The sequence below is a fragment of the Neodiprion fabricii genome, chromosome 6, assembly GCF_021155785.1.
Source record: "Neodiprion fabricii isolate iyNeoFabr1 chromosome 6, iyNeoFabr1.1, whole genome shotgun sequence".
Lineage (NCBI taxonomy): Eukaryota > Metazoa > Arthropoda > Insecta > Hymenoptera > Diprionidae > Neodiprion > Neodiprion fabricii.
This window is the reverse complement of record NC_060244.1, coordinates 2989831-3010868: the sequence shown is the minus strand read 5'-3', so window position 1 is coordinate 3010868 and position 21038 is coordinate 2989831. Positions and strand designations below refer to the sequence as shown.

Here is a 21038-nt window from a genome sequence, read left to right as displayed (position 1 = left end):
AAATAAGGCGTGCTCCTTGGTTGCATACATTTTCGTCCTGTTCTGCGCCGACCCGTTGATTGCAAATACTGCAATTAACTGAAGACTGTTAAAGACTGTTACCCTAGTAGGATTTCGTGTGTCTTACGGGATTGCATGATAACAGATTCCCATTAAAAAAAAAGCTACTGGATCGTTAACACCGCTCATCGAAACCACATCCATTTACCCGTTGACTACTGGTCACGAAATTTTGCCGGCAGGGAAAGGATCTCGAATACGATTGGTTAAAAGTCCAAGATGGCCGTCATACGGTCGGGGCACACGATTGGTTCTTGAAGATGGCTGCGCAGAAGCACACCTTATTTTCTACTACAACATCATGTCTGTGGCCAGCCTATGTATACTCTGCGCATGGCTGTGACTTGTGCAGCTTGCGCTGAGAGTCGTGGGACAAGAACGGCGTACTACGTAGAACCACAGACAACTTACAAGCGCAGAAGAACCGCGCGCGAATTATCTCTTCAGCCTTAAGAGCATGGGTCAAATTTCTGAAAACGGAAAACCCAGATAATATGGCTGTACTGTAATTTTACGCGTCGGACCCGGTGAAACGTTACTAAATATCTGAATTTTGCATTCGGTTAAATGTTTAAACGTATTGAAACGTCAAATCCGTGACTTTACAAGCTTGACGCGAGTACTTTCACTCTCTGGCCGATTCTTCTCTCATTACCAATTGATTTCGAACAACTAACTTTCTACAGATTTCTATCGATTTTTTTTATCTTACCGTTCTTAAATGCCTATCGACGTGACAGATCTGGAGTCGGACTACCGTGCCGAGAATTACAAAGGTACGTGACCTTATTCTCAACGTTCGAACGGACGGTCGTTAATATTGGGGGATGCATCGCGAAGGTTTAGACATCGTACATGTCGGTTTATAGATATTATTGCACTTGAGGGTCCAAAGAAAATTATTGTCCGTCTTTATTGTCATATTGCCGCTTGCCTTGTCATGATTCCATTCAAAAATTCTAAACAATTATTATGAATATATATCACGTTTAGCAAGTATTTACGAGACTTTTTTAAGCTTTTAAAGCTAATACAATAATTAAATGAGAATGCTTTACCGAAATACAATTGTCATGATAATCAGATTCAATTCATTGTCACCTTCTTACCTGATGTCCATAAATCAATCCTTATTGCAAAATTAACTTAATTGGCCAACAATAGGTCTAATAGAAATTGTTGTGCTTGTCAATTTACGATTCCGATGCTCATGTTCGATCATTTCAGATTCTAAATCGATTGAACGTAAGCAGCTTATTTGTGCAACATGTGGAACAGATCTCAGTGGGAAATTCGACAAGCCAGGTGGCCTGTTTATCCACCCGCTGATGACGACGTTACAGTGCAAGGTATGTTGAAATTTGCCTGTAAGTACATATAAGTCATTAATTACAGAAGATTGTGAGGAAAGTGTTAATGTTTGGAAATTTACCAGTTAATACCTACTAAACTTGCCTTGAGCCAAGATTTTTAATTTAGAAGGTGATACTTAAGGCTGAGAAAAAGAAATAGACATACATTTGAAACTAAGATAATTTTTGAAATAATCAAGAATCATATGCACAATAGATGATTTGTTGACAAGTTTTCTGGAATCTTGTATCTGTGATTCACAACTCTTGCTATTAAATTTGTTACAGACATGCAGCAACTTCTATGGCGACGGTGATTTTAGTATGGACGAAGATGGTGACGACAAGTACTGTCGCATGTGCGGAAATGGTGGTGCGCTATATATTTGTGGGAACAAGCCATGTCCCTATGGCTTTTGTCATGTACGTACTATTATCCTTATTTGTAACAAAGCATTGCAGCAGTTAAATGGCGGTACAATTTTATGCAGTAAGTCTAGAACACGTTTTCTGAAATAACATGCTGTGCATTTTTAGTTTTGTCAATTTATTTTTGGAAACGAATTTTTCTATTTCTGCAATATGTCGTCGATGCTCTGCTTGATGACTGCACGTCAAAATGACTCATTCTTGGCAAACATATTAAATGCAACGTAAGTCAACTCACCTCATTATTTCATACTGCCATTTAATTGTAGGATCACAGGAATCAGAACATTCAACTGCTGATTGCAAACTTCAATTATTTTACTAAGTATTTTTAATAGAAGCATAGTTTGAAATTGATTTCACCACTTTGCGTCACCTGATTTTAGGACTGTATAGAACGATACGTTGGAAAAAATTCGCCTGAAGTTCAAGCAGATAACTGGAAATGTCTTCGCTGTAACTGTAAGCCTCTTTGGGAAGTGAGAGCTGTCTGCGAGGTCATTGTCCGAGAAAATTCTAGGTGAGTTTTTTGAAATTATATGTACTTGACGGTGATTCACCGCCATGAATCTTGATGTGTATTATATTTTAATGCCTGAAAGCATTATTTTTACTCATCAAAGGGCAAAGTATAGTAAGTTTTACTGCATTCTGTGATTCACTTCACGATCAGCGTGTACTAGTTGAAAGCATGTGGCTGGTATAATTTCGTTTTTACATTCGAAGATGGATTAAGCAATTCAGTTTCGGTTGGTTCATCAAACCTTACATAAGAATGGATACCAATATTACATCAAACACATTTGCTCGTCCTTGACCTTGTGCTACACTTCAATCGGTGCTTAAAAACCACACCATTCGCTGACTTTGACTATGACGGATTCATAATGGTTTAAGACAAACTTGTAAGAATGTTAGCTTCTTGTATTTCACTTGTTAAAGGTAAATTTTGGGTGCCATTCATCGCAGATGACAGCATCGATGATTTTTATTAGTAATTGAAAAACCTCTTGAAACTAGTATTTGAAGATTAGTTCGCGTTAGATCTTTTGCAATGCAACGCATATTGCTTTGTTAACCGCAGTGTTCGAATAATTTAAAAAAATTAGTTTTACTTAATATTACTAATGGTAGTAGATGCTTGTTTTAGAAATTAGTTTGTGTCTTCGTATTGCATGCGAATCATTTTTATCAATACCCTATATAGCAAACAACCTTCCCTGGCATAAAATTAGTTGCACTGGTGCATGATTCTCGTTTTCTTGCTTTGGTCCTTTGAACTTCTGAATTACTCTCCTTATGTTGTTGGATAATTTTGGCAGTGTTCTGAGCAAATCCTCATCAGTGAAAACAGTTTACAAAAATCTGCAATCCTCAAAGCCAGCTGATAGATAATAATACAAAAGCAAGAAAGTGGGAAGAATTTTTGAGGAAAGTGAAAGTTTTCATAAATTTGAAAAATTTAGTCTCCTAATGGAGCTGAGAAAAGATGCAAATGTAACACAGGATTGGAACTTCTGTGTTTCAGAAAACGGAGGAAGCACAATAAAAAGCCAACTAGAGGTGAGGTCTCCAAATCAGATGCCGACCACAGCCTATCTGAGGATTTAAATAATGATTTTCAGAACTCTAAATTGACCAAACATCGTAATATGAGATACAGACGTAGCTTTATTAAGACGAATGAACTGGTGAAGAACCTTGCAAGAATCTGTAACAGTTCAGATGATTCCTCCAACAATGAAAATTCAAATGTACAAAATAGATATCGTAAGCCTGGCGATAACACAAAGGCTATGTTAGATAAAAAATATACTAAAACACACAGAGAACATATGAAATCACTCTCCAGTGATGAAGAAACTACTGATTTTGAGGAAGAAGAAAAACGACAGAAAACTCATGTCAACTCTAGGTTTAAAAATAAATTGTCGAGAATAAAATCTCAACATCAAACTAAGCATAATAACACGACGTCCAGCTATTCCCATCGCAATAAAGAAAAGGGTCAACTGGCCCAGAAACAGCCTAGAATTACGAAACCTGAACGAAATTCGAGGAATCTATCACTTTCAGAGTCCAGTGGTCATGAGTCGGCTAATGAATTTGTCAAGTCTTCGAGACAAAACAATTCAAAAGTTTTGGATGAAAATTCAAGAAACCAGGATTTGAATATTCGTGAGAAAAAGTCAAATAATATTGTAAATCCAAATTCTATAGTAAGTTCAAAACGACTCTACGATAAATTTGAAGCTGTGATAAAACCGACTGAATTAGCATCTATCAAGCCAAAAGGTTCAAATAGTAAGCATGATAGGTTCCCTTCTGAGGATTCATGCTCAAGTATTAGTGAAAAGAAAATTAGGTGGAGTAAGACGAAAATTTGTGAAACTGCTAGAAATATGAACAGTTTCAGCGAATGTACTAGGCCAAGTAAACAGTACTTCGATTCTGAAAACGACTGTACAGGAGATTCCGAAAATGCTGAGATTGCCAGCAAAGTTTCTACATCGGTATGTAGAAAAAGTGAGGCAGATCGACTTTTGGATAACAAATCAGAGCAAGAATCTAATACAAATACGTCTGCATTAAAAAATTCAAAAACTTCGTTTTTATTAGGTCATGAGAATCGACTTTTGGGAATGAAAAAAGCATCCATGAAACATACCTATGCAAAAGTTGCAAATACCAAGGAATATGTGAATAAGAGTCAGGCACGAGTAATCAGAGCTCACATAAACAGCTTCATAGATGAAATGGACAAACTTGGTGCAGCGTTACATGTAGGTGCTCGTAAAATTTCTGAGACGCAATTGAATAACAATTTCACAGTAGTGTCAGCTGTTTCAAAGACTGTACTAAAATGTGCATTAACGGTAAGCCGCTGTCAGAGAGAATTGAGTCGTAGGGTAGAAGAATTCATGGAATTTTATAGTACATGGTGTAATACTTGTAACGTGAGCAGTATTCTATTGAATATGGATCATTCCAATGCTGCCACAGGCAGTGAAGAGGATTCGCCATCGAAACAAATAAATGTTTTAAAAGCTAGTAGAAATTCCAAAATTATTGAATGTTCTGAATCGGGTGGGGCAGTGGATGATACGAGCCAGAGCTCAGATGAGTTGGATGTTGAAAATTTGAGCACCTTCAATAAGTCTGTTCATACTTTATCGGAGTTGCCTCAACAACCTGCTGATAATCATAAAAATATCACCAAGGGTGATATATCGTCTTCTAATGTCAAAGGAAAATCTACGGTTTCTGACAAACAATCTGATTGCGAGAGTTTGACAAATAGTGAACAAGATATGCAAAATCCTGTGAATGCTAAAGTTGTGGAGAATATAAATGGAAATGTTAATAACGACACACTTCCAAATTCTCTAGACTGTGATGTAATATCAGAATGTGACAGCAACGAAATATTTTCAGAAGATGAGAATAGAGCTTCAGCCAAAAAACCTAAAAAATCCATATTTATGGAAAGCTTGATAGAATCTCGATCACCAAATACATCTGAAAACAAAATAACCGAATCAGCCGAATTGAATTCTGATGAAAGTGGAATACACAATGTGGCAATTTCACCTAGCATTCAACAAGAATCTTTGCAATCTGTCGACACATTCAACAATATCTCGGTCTTGTCAGAAAATCAAGAACAAGGTAACAAAGAGAAACTTATTAACTATTCAGTACAAAAAGGTGGTTCACAACAGCCGTTGGTTGAAGTTTGTAATAAGAACACCAAACAATTAGACTCATCAGTTGAAGACAATTTTAATGATATGACATCGCCTGATCACTGTAAAGAAAATGAATCGACAATGGAAGCGAATAGTTCTGATGCCGTACAATCAGATGACGGCGATACTACACTAGAATTGTTCGATTATGAGCCAGAAACATTAATTCACGATACATCTAGGAATACTAATACAGATATGCATGATATGTCCGATTGCGAGACTGAACTTGTCTTCACTCAAGATACAAATTATGTTGCAAGTAAATCAGATTCTTTAGCAAAGATGAGCGACCTTCAAGAAAGTGAAAACAAAACTATAATGGAAGTTGAAAATGATAACGAAGTTGCATTATCTCAAGCAGCTCATTCTCCTAAAGAGTTACCTTCTATTGAAATGGTTACACCAGAAATTGATGAAATTGCTGATGCGAATATAAATGAAAATTTGTCTGGGAGAGAATTGAGGCAGAACGAAATTGATCAAGAAAAAAACAATGGTTTGCGACACTTAGATTCTGAATCTGGTACATTGGAAAAAGTCCAACAACAACTTGAGAATAAAGAGATTGATCGAGTTGACTCAAATATTCCATTACCAAATAATGTAGAACACGAGTCTGATGAAGTTTCTGATAAAGTCGAACAAGAAAACATCGAATCCCTGAAGCACGATATACCTTCTGAACTTGATCAGACTGCAGCAGTTAACGATTCGGAAGAGGCGATTAAGAAAAAGATTCTGGAATCTGACTCGGAACAGTTCGATGACAGTACATCTCTTTCTTCAAAGTCAGATGATCATGATTTGAGATTAAATTCAGATGGGAATAATTACTCGGAGAAACAAGATTCTACAGATGATGGAGTAACTGCAATTAACAAAAACAAGTATCGAAGGTCGAATAGCCCTCAATTAGAGAATGAAGATCTTGATATTGTCATGTTGAATAATCTTGCTAAAAGTCGACTCTTATTATCATCTGACTCCAGTTCCACAAACTCCGATGATAACATTGCATTAGTTATGTCTCCATCTTTGGATGACTTAAATTCTCCGTCTTCTGAAAAACAGGACGAAATCTATTCAAACTCCATTTACAAAGATGACCGCACAAATTCAACCTGTACAAAAATTAAGAAACAAAAATTTTGCATTGAAAAAAATTATTATTATCTGAGGGACAAAAAATTACAAATGTCATGCCAAGTCGTAATTCGAAGATTAAAAAATAAAGTCTTGGAGCAATTCACGCAATTGCTTGGTAAATCTAAGGAACATCAAGAATGGCAGGAATTCAAAAGGTATTCACATATACGTAAGCAGAATATCTCGATCATTATTTTATCTTCTTACTTCAGATCCTCAGGATAAAATTACGCTTATAGTTTCTGGTGCCTAAGATAGAAATTTGGAAGATTAGGTGTTCTCTATGATACTCTGATAATGCCAATTCTCGTAATAATCATTGAGAGATAGCTTCAGCTGGTTTGCTGTAGTGATAACAGTGGTATTAGTCTTAAGTAATATGCAATTATTTCGTATAATTATTTATACTAACAGTGATTTGCAAATCGAGGTTGAATTTCTACTCTATCTTAACCAAACTAGCAATCATCTTTTAGATAAACAAAGCTTACAAAGAATGATCTATGCTAATCAATGTCTACATATTAGCCGAATCAATTGTTCCTGACAGCTTGTACAGAACCTGTAATTGTCTTTTAATATTTCAAAGCCACTTTTATACCCACTTAGTTCCTTAGTTGACTGTATTACTTAAAAAGTTGTCATAATTTGCCCCATACAGCTTGATTGATGTGGATAATATCAAGAAACGTAAAAGAGGCGCATGCAATCAAAGCGACAGCTCAAGCTCGAGCGAATCGTCTAACTCGAAATCATCGGCAAAGGGACGTGCGAAGAAAACAAAATGTAACCAGATACAGGAGAAGGAAGAAACCCTGATGGATCACTTGGAAAAAGTTAAAAATGGTGAAAACGTCATTAACTTCTCCGAGAATGAGTCTGATGAAAATAATGTCATTCTGAATACTAATACAGAAGACGAGTCCTTGGCAAGGGCTAACGAATTGGCCAAAGATCGCCTAATCCAGAGTTCGGATTCTGAACATGGTGAGTTGTCGTCATGAATAAATTTACTTGTACTCCAAATGAGAGTCAATTTTACTCTTTAAATTACAATTCATGAGCATTGATGAAAAACTTGTTTGATTTTTATCGCTTCCAATTATTGTAATGTAAGCATTTCAACCAGAGAACAAATATATTCCTGCAACAAATTGTTTCGCAGAGATACTTGCTAATGTGGAAAGTGAAGAAGAGAAGATAGTGAAGGATAATGACAGAATACACACGACAAAAAAGGACAAAAAAAAGAAGGACAAAACAGACGGTGGTAAGTATATTGATTTTGCCATTACTATTAGCGTTTTCAGCTTGCATTGCTTCGCTCAGCTAGCCTCTGTTCTGCTGTACCGGTACAGTAATTTTACGTGTATTTTACATGCGTAATTACTGTTCCAGTGCAGTAGAACAGAGCAGAACAACGCGGAAGAGTGCAAGCTGAAGACGTTATAAATGTGACATCTGTGTAACGTACGTTGAAGTTCCGTTTTACATATTCGTTAATATATGTAATAATTATTTATAAATATGAGCTAATAAATACAGTAGTCGTTAAAGCAGGGGACTCTATTGCATTACCAGCACTACCATTGATCAGGAGTATCGCAAAGTAACATAAAATACAATGCTTTATGAAATACAAGAGATTGTTTATCTTTGTAGAAGAATCCGCAAATTCAGGGAGCGACCATAAGAATGAATCCGATGCAGAGAAGGGCAACAAGAATACAACTAACGAAGAAAATGCTGACTCACAAGACACTGATAATTCCGACAGCGAAAGAAAACGTGAACAAAAAGTAAGTCAATTCTTTCAGGCATTCCATGCATACAATGCACAATTACATCTGCTGACAATTCATATGAGTAAAGCGGATGAAATGTTACAAAATACCAAAGCCTAGATCAAACTACCAAGAAACCTCAGTAATACCTATATCTTTCGATTTGATGTTTGACTTGCCTGCCGCAAGTTAGCGTGCGCGTTTTGATGTTTCGTGTATATCTCTACTGCTGAATGGCGCACCTTGACCTGTATGCTTAATGCTATCCCAAGCACGTTCTGACAAGATCAAGTCAGTGCTTCATTACGGAAAGATGATCTTTACTTACCATCACTAGATTAACTTTTACTCTACAAGAACACGCCTATTTTTGAATCATGCAAAACAGTCTGGATCAAAATGACCCTGTCCCACTTTTGATGTGTTAATTTTTCAAATGTACGAGTTCGATCTACTTGAAAACATTCAGGGGTATACTTTCACTATAGTAGAATGTGATAGTGAAGTTTAGAAGTATAAATATAAGTCATACGTATGACAAAAATCAGTAAAAAAAAGAAACTTTTGACAAATTAATGTTTTAGAAGAAAAAGGTATAGGTCAGAATGGCTCAGTATGTTCTCGAAGGGTTCACCTAGCATCCGCTGCGATGTAATGCTCTAATTGATAATATTAGTCGATTTTGATAGCATGAATAAAATGACAAGATGATACCTATAAAACCACTGAAAATCATACATTTTTTATTTTTCAATCATGAAGGTTTGGAATATTTATGTATTTCATTTCAAGGTTATTATCACTTCTACGTCTATATTACTATATCCTTTAAAAAACGTATAACTGAACTTTTACTGTACATTAGTATTCCGTTAACTCTGTTCGATAATTTCGTTCAACCTGACAATTTGTATTTCACGCGCAACCTGCAAAAGCAATATATGTTTACAGAAAATGAAAAATCTGTTGGCTAAGCGTCATTGGAGATTAACAGATTCTGACAGCAGCAGCGAGGAAAGGAAATGGCGTAAATCTCAACTTAAAGAAGAAGATGGAAAGAGGTATAACTTTTTAAATGGAATGTTATTTGTGATATACAAGGTCATTCAATCTTTGCTGAATACGAGGCCCGAGTGAGAGAGAGAGAGAGATAGAGCTACTTATGCGGGCGCCAGGTAGAATGTCTGCATCAGTCCCACTCGGTATTCAACACTGAATAAGTGACGCTGTATATCGTATGGCCTGTAAAATTAATGAAAATATTTCGTTCGAATGTATTTGTGCAGTTATTCGTCTTTGGTTGCAAACGAGGGTAACTTCATCTTTTTAAAGTTCCTTCTTTAATTAAATTGATGAATCCATGTATGCGTATTTTTTTTTTAGGGATACAGAAGTAGAGAATATCACTCAGCGTAAAAAAAGACCAAAACGAAGAATGTTGGGGTCGGATTCAGATTCCGTTAAATTAACAGATCTGAGCGACGATGACGGAGACGATACCGCTGCAAAAAAGAAGAAATCAGGGTCTGAATCTGAAGATTCAGACCTAATGTTTGCCCAGCTGAGAAAAAAAAGATTTACTAAAAGGAATACGCGAAACTCTGACTCAGATTCAGAATCTGAACAGGATGAAAAACCGTAATCCTTGAGCCATATTAACATTGATTGAACATATATGTCTAGCTACTCATTATTGCCGTTGAGTTACTATTATTTGAATGATGTAAAGTTCAATTCTGTTTGCAGTTCACACTTTATTATTCTTGTTTAGAGTAGTTGTTTGATATGAATGTAAAATTTACGCTATTTTATATCTTCCATCAGAACTAAGCAAAAAAGGAAACGTATAAAGAAAATGGATTCTGACAGCGATAGCGACATGCCTACAAACTCGCAAGATACACAAGGAAAGTTTCATAGGAAAAATATTCGCAAGGTTTTAAAGGACAAGCAGGTGGCAGATGTCACGAAAATTGCGGGTAAAGAAGAAGAGGAAAGATTGAAACGTATAGCAGAACGTCAAAAATTGGTAAGTTTGCAATACCAATTTCAATATTTATATCAAAGAATAGTGAAAATTTCACAATATTCCGATATTCCGCAATACAACTGTTCAACTTTTTTTGTTCCATTTTGGAAAACGCCAATGAAGTGTACTCTTAATATTTTTCAACTTCTATTTACAAGCACAGTCTAATACATCGACTTCAGAATGATCCAGGTATGCATGTGCTACCATACACATTGTACAAGAAGCTATCAGCCATGCAGATCTGGCATTCTTCTTCTGTTGACTCTCTCTACTCGCCAAGAGCGTTTACAGAACGATATATGGTGCAGTTATTGCAAAAATTATGTTCCAAATTCTAATGTAAAGTACTTATGACTAATGGTATTCAAGCTGGTAATCTGTCCGATACAATTTAATATGGATTTATTTTTAATAGAAAAGTCACAGTATTTTAGTTTAAAAAAAAAAAAACTTTCAATTTGATCTATGATTCTAGTTGATAGATGTCCAAGTACAATTATTCATTACTACTTTCGTACACATTAAGTTATATATCAAATACTTTATTCATTAGTACATTTGACAATTTCCATCGATTTTAAAGTTGACTTAGTTTTTCCATGTCTACTTTATTTAGTGCTCCCAAATTTTTTTAATTACTTTTCAGTATAACGAGATGTATGAAATAAAGTTGGCTCGTGAAGCAAAGGTAGATAAATTGGTACTCGACTTTGATGAAGAAACAAAGAAAGAGTTGATCAGCGTACATGAAGATCTTGTCAAGCGTTTGAAACCACATCAGGCGCAGGGTATTAAGTTCATGTGGGACGCATGTTTTGAATCTTTAGAACGGACAAAGTCTACCAAGGGTTCAGGCTGCATTGTTGCCCATTGTATGGGATTAGGAAAGACTTTCCAAGTTGTGACCCTTGCTCACACTCTACTCACACATCCCGAAACTGGTATCAAAACAATTATGGTGATCTGCCCACTGAGCACTGTTTTGAATTGGGTTAACGAATTCAAAAAATGGTTGGGTGATATCAATAATGACCAAGATGTCAGGGTCTACGAGATGACCAAGTAAGTATGAACATCGAAATGTCCATGATCTCTATGTTAACCAGCCCCTATTCCGCTTTTTAGAATGAAGAAACACTTTGAGAGAAGATGTCAATTAGAAAAGTGGCAACGTACTGGAGGTGTAATAATTCTCGGATATGAAATGTTCAGAATTTTGAGCAACCAAAAAGCAAAGAAAATGCGCAAGAGTATGCATGAGGGAATTTTAAAGTGTCTGGTTGATCCCGGACCTGATCTAATTGTTTGCGACGAAGGTCATTTACTCAAAAATGAGGACACAGCTTTGAGTAAGGCTATGAGGAAAGTTAAGACTCTTCGACGAATTGTTCTTACCGGTACACCATTGCAGAATAATTTGGTTGAATGTAAGCATCTGCTAATATTTCATGTGGAATAATGTTTTTATAGTAATTGTCAGCATCGCTCTGTCAACACATGTAAAAATTTTACAAGTACTGGTAGTGTTACTCAGGACCCAAGAAATTTTTTTAAATGCTTCTTTATTGCAGACCACTGCATGGTTCAGTTTGTGAAACCGAATCTTCTTGGCACAAAGAAAGAGTTTTTGAATAGATTTGTCAATCCTATAACAAACGGGCAATTTGACGATTCAACTGAATATGACGTGAAATTAATGAAAAAACGCGCTCACGTGCTACACAAAATGTTGGAGGGAAGTGTTCAAAGGTTTGACTACTCTGTCTTAACACCGTTTCTACCACCGAAACAAGAATATGTGATCACTGTCAGATTGGCAGATATACAAATCAAGTTGTACGAGTACTACTTGGATAATTTTTCAAGGTAAGTTTCTTTACCCTCTCGCACTAACAGTGCTCGCCCGCTACTGAAAGATCCACTCAAAATTTCGTCTGCCAACAATATATATGCGTTCTTATAATATTTTATAGGAAAAAGGTTGGTGCAGGAACTTCCTTATTCGCTGATTTCCAATCACTTCAACGAATATGGACTCACCCTATCGTTTTGCGTATGAATGCAGAGAAAGTGGAAAAACTGAATGAAAAGAAACGTTTGGAAGCGAGCGATTCTGAGGGGTCATTGAGGGATTTTCTTGATGATGGAAGTGAAGATAAATCAACGACTACATCCGACAGTGACATACAATCTACTCATGGTTCCAGTGACGAGAAATCTGATAAGCCAAGGCGTGGTACAAGGGCCAATCCTTTAGGTAAGTTGAAAAATAATTTCTCTGAATATGATTATTTACATTAGTATCCATGTGGCATCGTAGATAAAGATACAATTAAGATTAATCGACATTCCATTGATTTACATTTTGAAATTTGGGTATAATTTGATTAATAATGTTGGAATTGAATTGATGACACTGTAATTTGGATGAGACTTTATGTTTGAATGAGATTTTGATGAATAATACAAAATTTAATCCTTTATTATTCGCTCGTTCTCCAGATGAAATTACAATCAAATCCGAGGACGAGGACGCACCACAGGCTGGTGAATGGTGGAGTCAATTTGTTGAGCCTGAACACTTCGAGGATTTGAGGATATCTTCCAAGTTGGTTCTATTGTTTGCCATTTTAAAGGAGTGCGAGCAAATTGGAGATAAGGTGTACGTATACATTTGTTGTTTAAGTTGGTCAGGTTGCTATTGCAGTGTTATCTGAATTTAAAACATCCTCAATGAGTAATAGCCAGTATTTATGCACAATACGGTGAGCCGGAAAAGTTCTTGTTGGGTCTGACTTGGTGCTGAGGAGTTTTGCATCTATGCATTTCCTAGATCTGACCAAAGGATACCTGATAAACATCCGTGAACCAAGCAACAGCTCTGCCTAGAGATATGAAAGATCTCAACACCAAATCTAAACTTACAAAAATTAATTTCGGTCACTATATGTATACCTATGTGGATTGATTCTGAAACAGAAGTAGCATCTAGGGTGCTGATTTAGGTTGATATCGCACTGCAGACCAGTAGTGGCAAGAGGTAAAGGCGCCATCGGTTTGTACTGCAATACCAACTTGAATCCCTAACTATCAGCCTAGACACTACTTCAGTTTCAGAATCAACCTATGTAGATATTTGAATAAAGTTAATTTTGACCCCCCTAAGTTTTAGAGTAACGCACGCCTCGTTGGTTACTTATGCCGCCAATGCAATTGGTAAGAGCCTGCCGAAACTGCTAAACCAACAGGGGTCAAAATCGATTTCACTCGGATGTACATGCGTACGATCCTGTCCGTGTATTCGTAAATTTATCTATTTATCTTTGTTTCAACTTGCAGTTTAGTTTTCTCTCAGTCATTGTACGCACTATCCTTGATAGAAGAATTCCTCAATAAAATTGACGATGAAACTCAAAGAGGAACATGTAGTGAGCTAATTGACGGCCATACCGGCAGCTGGTCCCTGGGCTTGGACTATTTTCGACTCGACGGTCAAACGGCACCCGAAAATAGAAGTCAATATTGTAGAATTTTTAACAACCCTAAGAATAGCAGGGCCAGATTATTTTTGATATCTACTAGAGCTGGCGGACTCGGAATCAATTTGACTGCTGCTAACAGAGTAATTATATTTGATGCCAGCTGGAATCCTTCGCATGATGTACAAAGCATATTCAGGATATACAGGTAAGATTCATACAATTATGTTGACAGCAGTTCAACTTTTTGGTATCCAAGGTCATTGAAAAAATTGTCAACCGTGCTGGCGTTTCGACCCATTAGGGAGGGGGGGGGGGGGGGGGGGGCACAGAGCTAAATGTTTATTTATAAAAATAGAACAACCAAAAAATTATTCTGTACAATAGAGAAAACAGGTATAGATTACAAGATGAAAACCGGAAGAGAGGAACAATGTTCTTTTACAAAAATTCAAAGCGAGTACTTATATTGCAATATATGAATGAAAAATGAAAACAGCTCATGTCCCAGTAGAAATGGCCAACAGTCGTCAACTACAACGACAGTTGGGTTGAGAACTGTCAATCTCTCTGCAATTTACCTGAAATATAACTAATGTCAGGAACTTTACAGGAAAAGAAAGAACCTGTGGTATATTACATGTTAGGATCTTTAGGTACCACTGCAGTACTGAATCTTGCAATTATTTTATAAAATACTATGAGGAATGGTGTTTCCCTCTACAGCTGCTTCCGCAGTAACGAGGAGGAAAAACTGCAAAGATCGGAAACTCAAACAGACAACCATGCAAAAACATGTCGTTCTTGCGGGTTATCAGCAAGTGGTTGTCCAGTTAAACACTACTCCTCGTAGTTTTTCAGCTGAAACATTGGTATGACAGTCGACGATTTTTTCACCAGTGATGACCTTCGATACTGAGAAAATTGCACAAAAGTCGAAAATTTGTTTCTACATTTAAATTTACCCTTCACATTTCAGTACAATTTGTATAATATTTTATGGTTCAATTTTGAAACAGATTCGGGCAGAAAAAGCCTTGTTATGTATATCGGTTCTTGGCCCAGGGTACTATGGAGGAAAAAATTTATAATAGACAGGTGACAAAGCTCTCTTTATCTTGTCGGGTGGTCGATGAACAGCAAATTGAACGACATTACAGTAACCACGACTTAGCTGAATTGTATCAATTCGAACCTAAAACTAATAAAGACAAGCCTACACTTAACTTGCCGAAGGACAGATTATTGGCAGAAATTTTTCGGAAATACGAAGACAGGATAGAAACGTTTCATGAACACGATTCTCTACTGGAAAATAAGGTAAGACCACATTGTTCAGGATTTTGAACCTGAATTCCAGAGATCACAACAGGAAATCAGATGGTGCATACACCTCTGCATCTTCATTATTGAATTTGGATTGTAAACGTACATACATATCTATTATAATGGTTAAGATTTTTCATTTGATAAGTGCATGATCTTGAAAGATCCAACGCTTGACAACCGATCCCTGCAGTAAGGAGCTATACCCTGCAACTATTTTCACTTTACAATTCGCCACTTTACACTTGTCAGTGCTAACAGTGACAGCTCACGACGAATTGTGTTGCGAAATAGTGCAGTGCCCTCCACTAGTGGCACCGAACACTGGTGGATGAACACTGAACACCAAAGAAGAGTTTTATGCGACGAGTTACGAAAATATAGAGAGAAAAACTTCATGTTACAGGCAGAAGAAGAGTTAGATGAGGAGGAGCGCAAGGAAGCATGGAAAGAGTATGAAGATGAACGTACAGGACGAAAGGTGTTGATGCACAACCCCCATAATCAAAATCTAATCCTGCAACAGCAGTACAACGAAATGCTTCGTTTAAATCCGGCCGAGGTTGCTAACCGAGCAATGTATTCAGGAATTAATATCGAAAATCTCCAAGCTTTGATTCGAAAAGATGTAAGTATAATTGTTGGATATCAAAGTAATTTTCCTAACTAATAATCATCAACAAATTATTGTTGCTATTTAGTTGCCATTGAGATGGCACAACCAGGTGCAGAGTATATGATATAAATCATGAGATAATTAACTAGCCAAATCTTATAGATTATATAGCCATAACAGATTATAACGCAATAATTTGTTTATGCCTAGTATCCCAATGAGACTCCAGAAGCTCAGACAGCGATAACAACACGTGCGATTATGGAAATGTATACATACTTGGAGAATGAAACCATCAGACGACAACACTTAGCAGCATCTGTAAGAGATTTCCTCTAAAAACGCTACTATCATAGTTTGATAAGTTCATAACTATTTGTATTGTTACAGAACTTCCATTACCCGACTGTGAGTAACCTTGGGACAACAAGCTATGTTGACTCAAACATGATGGTAAGTAAGCAAGAAATCAAAATGAATCCTTGTGTTTAAAAGCCGATAATCTATCGTTTTTCTTGTTCATAGATCCCAGCGCAGCAACAATATGCTTTACAACAACAGCAAAAACAGCAACAGCTACTCATGCAACGCGATCAACAAGCAAACTATGCAAAACAATATGGCAATGTCAGAATAGGTACTTCCACCCCTGTGACAAGAACACCGCCAGTAGTTGATTTACACATAGAAGACAACGATGTTATAGAGGTAAAATTTGTATTTATTAGTTCGATTCCATTTACTTCAAACGATTATTGCTTTATTATTCTTTCATTACCTTCCTTTAGTACATACCTGCCTAAAATTAATCATATATTCTGTCCTACTCATAATGACCATATTGTTCCGAGTATAAGCCAACCCCCAATTCTAAGACAGTATTTCAAGATATTTTTCTTAGTCATCCGCACATAAGACGCGTTCGCGTATCGGACGATAGTTTTCGCGGGTGCTGTCAACGACAAAAACCTCCGACTCATATTCGGAACGGTACGGTAATAAATGATGATAAACAACTACAGCTAAACGTAACTGCTCTTGTTTTCAGGTACCAACGACACCCCCATCGGCAGTTGGGATAGCACCATCTTCGTCCGTTCAAGCAACCCCAGTTTCAGCACCAGCTGAAATGAGTAAGAAACAAGAGGAGTGATTTGAAAACTAGACAATTCTTTCAAAAAAGACAACTATAAACGCATGGAATGAAAAAAAAACTTTGGCAGTCGATCTATCTGTCTATGCAACATAAAATTTTTGAAATTTCGTACGAACATTATTTTGTGTTTCGGCGATTATTCTGCAGAACGTGAATAAATATCGCCATATCAGGTTATAGGTACACATATTACTCCTTAAATATTTCGTTGCAATAAAATAATAATCTAGATTTTTTAATTCCAATTCAAGCAATTCAGTATAACGATTAACCGTTGCTTCATTGTTACATGATGTAAGTGTAGTACCTCCAAGCAAGTATGATACTAAATGAATACCATTCGTAGTGACCGCCTCTTATAATTCGAATATTCGAAGTGAAACAAATTAAATTTTCACACAATAATACAATGTATTCCGTATATTATGTATTTCTCTGTCATACATGTTATAAAAGCTCACGCTTTCTGTAGATCTTTCTTAGGTTGTTCATTTTAGTTTATACAAAGTCTAGGGACATTACACACAAGAGCTCCACACGCAAAGGAACCAATAATTTGAAACATTTCTTGTGTATTATTCATTCACCTCAATTTTTATATCGTTGTGGCAGAGCTTTTCTCCAACCATTTTTCAGTTGGTTCCTAAGTTTATTTTTTATCCGTGAAAATTCTGGTATAGTACTTAAATTCAAATTTTCTTCAACATCAAATTTGTGATAGTATAACTCTTCAGCAATTATCGTACTCCAATCAGTTTTCACAATGCTACTATTGAATGATGCCCATGCAGTATACCGATATTCCTTTGTTCGAATTGTGTAACCCATAATAGTTATTTCGCTTAAACGTGGTTCGTCACTGTTTGGATTTCGTGTGGGTACTACACCTGGCCGAGGGTATTGACTAAAGACAGCTTTCTTCCATGGAATGATCTATAAGACACAAAACTATCAACAAAGTGAGCAACAAGCGACGGGCTTTCTACTCTTGTCCATGTCTTTTTTTTCTTTTGTTTTTTGTTACAGCCACTGCAAACCTATGGCACTCTGTCCAATCTCACTGATGAATAATTATTAATCTGGTGCCCTCAAAGATGAGCTGGTTCAAATAAATAGTGAATCACGTAAGCAAAGTATCAAAGATTAATAATAGTCATGGCATTTGCACCTTCTCATACATAATTGCATAAATGACAGGTAAGAAGCTGACACCTTCACTGCAAAGATTAGAAGACATCGATGTAGAGTTGCTCTTGTACTTGTGTCGATAATCCTTGTCATCGATGCATAACGGTATTGGCAGATTTGTTAAGTCAGCTATTGTTGGAAAAATATCTACCAATTCTATCATAGCATCTGACATAACATAACCCTTCTTCCGATACCTTCAGTGATGCAAGACAAAACATAAATATTTCAGTTTATCAATTTCTAATCAATATTCAAACCTTACTCTGAGTTCATAAGTAATACAGCACATGCAAAGGCGAACATTTCTGTACTCGGCACTATATTATACCTGTTTTCGATGCATCCCATCTTTGGACTACAGTCTGAATTCTGGGGTAGCGTAAAATTTTTTGTTGCATAGCTGCTCTCAATCCATGGATCAAACGTCACCTGAGGAATGGTAATTATAACAGGAACTCTCAGGGCTACTTCAAAATTACTGTATTTTGCCCATTCCCCATGTTCACCCAGTGACCAGCCTATCAATAAGATGAAGCCACTAACATTATGACTCATTGTCAAATGTATTTCTTATCGATTTATATAGTCCACTGAGAAATGGACTGTTCATGTTGGCAAAGTATAAAAGTATTGACAACAATTACCGTGATCAGATATAAGAACTACAGTTGTGAACCGCTCTATGTTATAAACGGCTAGTTGTTTCAAAAGTAATCCAATCAAGTCATCAACGTAAGTTACTGCAGCATAGTAGGATTGGATGATCAACTTTGCATAGTAGCCTATAATAAATTCACACAAATCTAACTCCTGTAAGCCATATGTTGGAGTCTATTCCATCTTTCGTTTCTTGACATTTGCAAAGCAGAAAAAATAACTAAAAGTTATCACACGCACGTGGTATTTTTTGAAATGGAAATTTGAGATCAAGTTTTTTTACATCATCACGTTTTCGAAGATCCAGCCAAGGGTTGTAGGCTGCGTAACTCACATTCTCTGACCACTTGTAGTTATCAGGTACATCAAACTTTTCTAGTGGATGATGCTCTGCACACAAAAAACAATTATTTACATGATATCTGCATATATTACGGTACATATGATGAAAGAAAAGAAAATTCTGCACACCAAGACATTTTTGTGGATATTTCAGTGGAATGTGAGGTTTTTGAAAGCCAACCGCAAGGAAGAAAGGTTTCTTATCTCCACGATGTTTGAATAGAAATGATTTCGCTGCTCTTAATGTCTCTATATCTGGTAGTGTTTGATTAGGCATATGAGGAACATACACAGGGCAGACCTATTAACATGTAAATATGAAGGGTTTCAATATTTAAGGTTGAACAATTAATTTTTTACACTTTTACAGCAAATGCGTTACGATATTGCAGGCAGGTGTTGAGTTTGATGTAGTTTGGCATAATCGTGCATCTTTGTAACGATCTGTGTATGGATGAAATGGTTTCTCAGACCAAGAATACGGAAAATCATCTGATCCATTAGAACTTGATCCTACATGGAAAATCAGGTTCTATTGATATGAGAACAATTCAATAGATGTGAAACTCATGGGTTTATTTTTCTCAATAAGAGCATGTGTGATGCTATGGTGATTCGGAATAAACATTTACCTGGGTGAAAGACTTTTCCGATTGACATGGTAGTATAACCATGACTTTTCAAATGTTGCGGCAAAGTAGAAAAATTTCCAATTGTATCCCGCCAATAGCTGTAGAAGTCATAAAGTTTGAGTGTGTCTGGCCTCCGGCCGGTTAAAAAAGAATTTCTGCTTGGAGCACATAGCGCTTGCTGAGAAATTTGAAATGCAATTGAAATTAATCATAAAATGGATAGCTACAACGTATCTTTTCTGTTTCATCCAATTATTTCTATTTGAGGTATATAAAATGCCGGTACCTGAGCGAATGCTCGAGTAAACAGCACGCCTCTCTTTGCCAAAAGATCAATGTTTGGTGTAACGGCATTAGGATCTCCATAACAGCCGAGTGATGGCCTTAAATCATCAACTACTATCATGAGGACATTTTGCTTTCCAAACACTCTGAATATTGTGAAATTAATAAAAATGAACAAATTGCTCAGCCGAAAGTGAACGGAATTTCGAGGCCGATCCCCCATTGTTTTGAAAAATCGAATTGATTATTCATATAACTTCTCCGGGGATTGTTGACGTCGTTGAACCACAGGAAATATTCAGACGTTGACGTTGTAAAGCAGGAACTTTTACTTCCGCGTTTGATCGGTTTTTCATACACATACAGACCAAGTAAATATCTCGACAGTTCGGTTGCAACTCTTCTCTTTCAATTAGCTCTTTGATTTAATGGCACATGCAAAATTTAAATGTTGAATTTCTCTGTAATGGGTGAAGGGAATTTGAGTTTTTATTCGAAAATTCTTTGGGCATCTAACATTTCTACTTTCAGAATGATGCGCTTGTCACTCTGAGACGCAATTTAAAATTTTTAACAAATATTTCGAAGTCCAGTCTGAAACACTTTGAAAACCGAGGCGGTGAAAGCATGGGCTACACTATAGATCGTGACTACTTGGTGACTAAAGCGTTGACTGAAGACTGTTAAAAACGCTTATCTCGGTAAGAAAGTTACCGGATCGCTAACACGGCTCCTTATGGCCTCAGGTCCACTAGCCCGCGGAGTACTGGTCACAAAAATTTACTCAGGGGTAACAGTC

General features: G+C 36.6%; 2 protein-coding genes across 8 annotated transcripts; one reads left to right on the top strand and one right to left on the bottom strand.

Annotated features, from left to right (window-relative positions):
• The first annotated feature begins 409 nt into the window (after positions 1 to 409).
• LOC124185351 (transcriptional regulator ATRX-like) lies at positions 410 to 17605 on the top strand. 4 transcript variants are annotated; one of them, XM_046576021.1, is made up of 23 exons: positions 416 to 836; positions 1288 to 1409; positions 1701 to 1835; positions 2228 to 2361; positions 3370 to 6894; positions 7401 to 7726; positions 7905 to 8006; positions 8402 to 8538; positions 9475 to 9584; positions 9907 to 10161; positions 10348 to 10552; positions 11202 to 11617; positions 11681 to 11982; positions 12127 to 12421; positions 12529 to 12812; positions 13058 to 13217; positions 13895 to 14242; positions 15054 to 15354; positions 15767 to 15988; positions 16187 to 16297; positions 16367 to 16429; positions 16502 to 16684; positions 17025 to 17605. In XM_046576021.1, the coding sequence occupies exons 1-23, from the start codon at positions 782 to 784 to the stop codon at positions 17127 to 17129; spliced, it is 7896 nt and encodes a 2631-aa protein (XP_046431977.1). In that variant the 5' UTR covers positions 416 to 781; the 3' UTR covers positions 17130 to 17605. The 4 variants fall into 4 exon arrangements, with proteins under 4 accessions (XP_046431979.1, XP_046431977.1, XP_046431978.1 ...); XM_046576022.1 differs by having other exon boundaries at positions 7905 to 8009; positions 8420 to 8538; XM_046576020.1 differs by having other exon boundaries at positions 7905 to 8009.
• LOC124185353 (iduronate 2-sulfatase) lies at positions 16680 to 21032 on the bottom strand. 4 transcript variants are annotated; one of them, XM_046576027.1, is made up of 10 exons: positions 20241 to 21032; positions 19955 to 20132; positions 19705 to 19835; positions 19452 to 19623; positions 19221 to 19370; positions 18968 to 19105; positions 18652 to 18841; positions 18301 to 18517; positions 17720 to 18065; positions 16680 to 17100 (listed from the first exon to the last, which is right to left on the bottom strand). In XM_046576027.1, exons 1-9 carry the CDS (start codon positions 20460 to 20462, stop codon positions 17721 to 17723), a joined length of 1743 nt encoding a protein of 580 aa, XP_046431983.1. In that variant the 5' UTR covers positions 20463 to 21032; the 3' UTR covers positions 16680 to 17100; position 17720. The 4 variants fall into 4 exon arrangements, with proteins under 4 accessions (XP_046431983.1, XP_046431985.1, XP_046431987.1 ...); XM_046576029.1 differs by having other exon boundaries at positions 19955 to 20052; positions 20241 to 20461; XM_046576031.1 differs by lacking the exon at positions 19705 to 19835 and having other exon boundaries at positions 19955 to 20052; positions 20241 to 20379.
• Positions 21033 to 21038: the final 6 nt, after the last annotated feature.

Excerpts from the sequence above, each read along its gene's own strand:
- LOC124185351 (XM_046576020.1), top strand. The coding sequence starts at position 782 with ATGCCTATCGACGTGACAGATCTGGAGTCGGACTACCGTGCCGAGAAT. Across the intron at positions 7,727-7,904 it reads GAGTTCGGATTCTGAACATG|AGATACTTGCTAATGTGGAA; the intron begins GTGAGTTGTCGT and ends ATTGTTTCGCAG. Across the intron at positions 8,539-9,474 it reads AAAGAAAACGTGAACAAAAA|AAAATGAAAAATCTGTTGGC; the intron begins GTAAGTCAATTC and ends ATATGTTTACAG.
- LOC124185353 (XM_046576027.1), bottom strand. The coding sequence starts at position 20,462 with ATGGGGGATCGGCCTCGAAATTCCGTTCACTTTCGGCTGAGCAATTTG. Across the intron at positions 19,836-19,954 it reads CGGAAAAGTCTTTCACCCAG|GATCAAGTTCTAATGGATCA; the intron begins GTAAATGTTTAT and ends TTTTCCATGTAG. Across the intron at positions 18,518-18,651 it reads ATGGGATGCATCGAAAACAG|GTATCGGAAGAAGGGTTATG; the intron begins GTATAATATAGT and ends GCATCACTGAAG.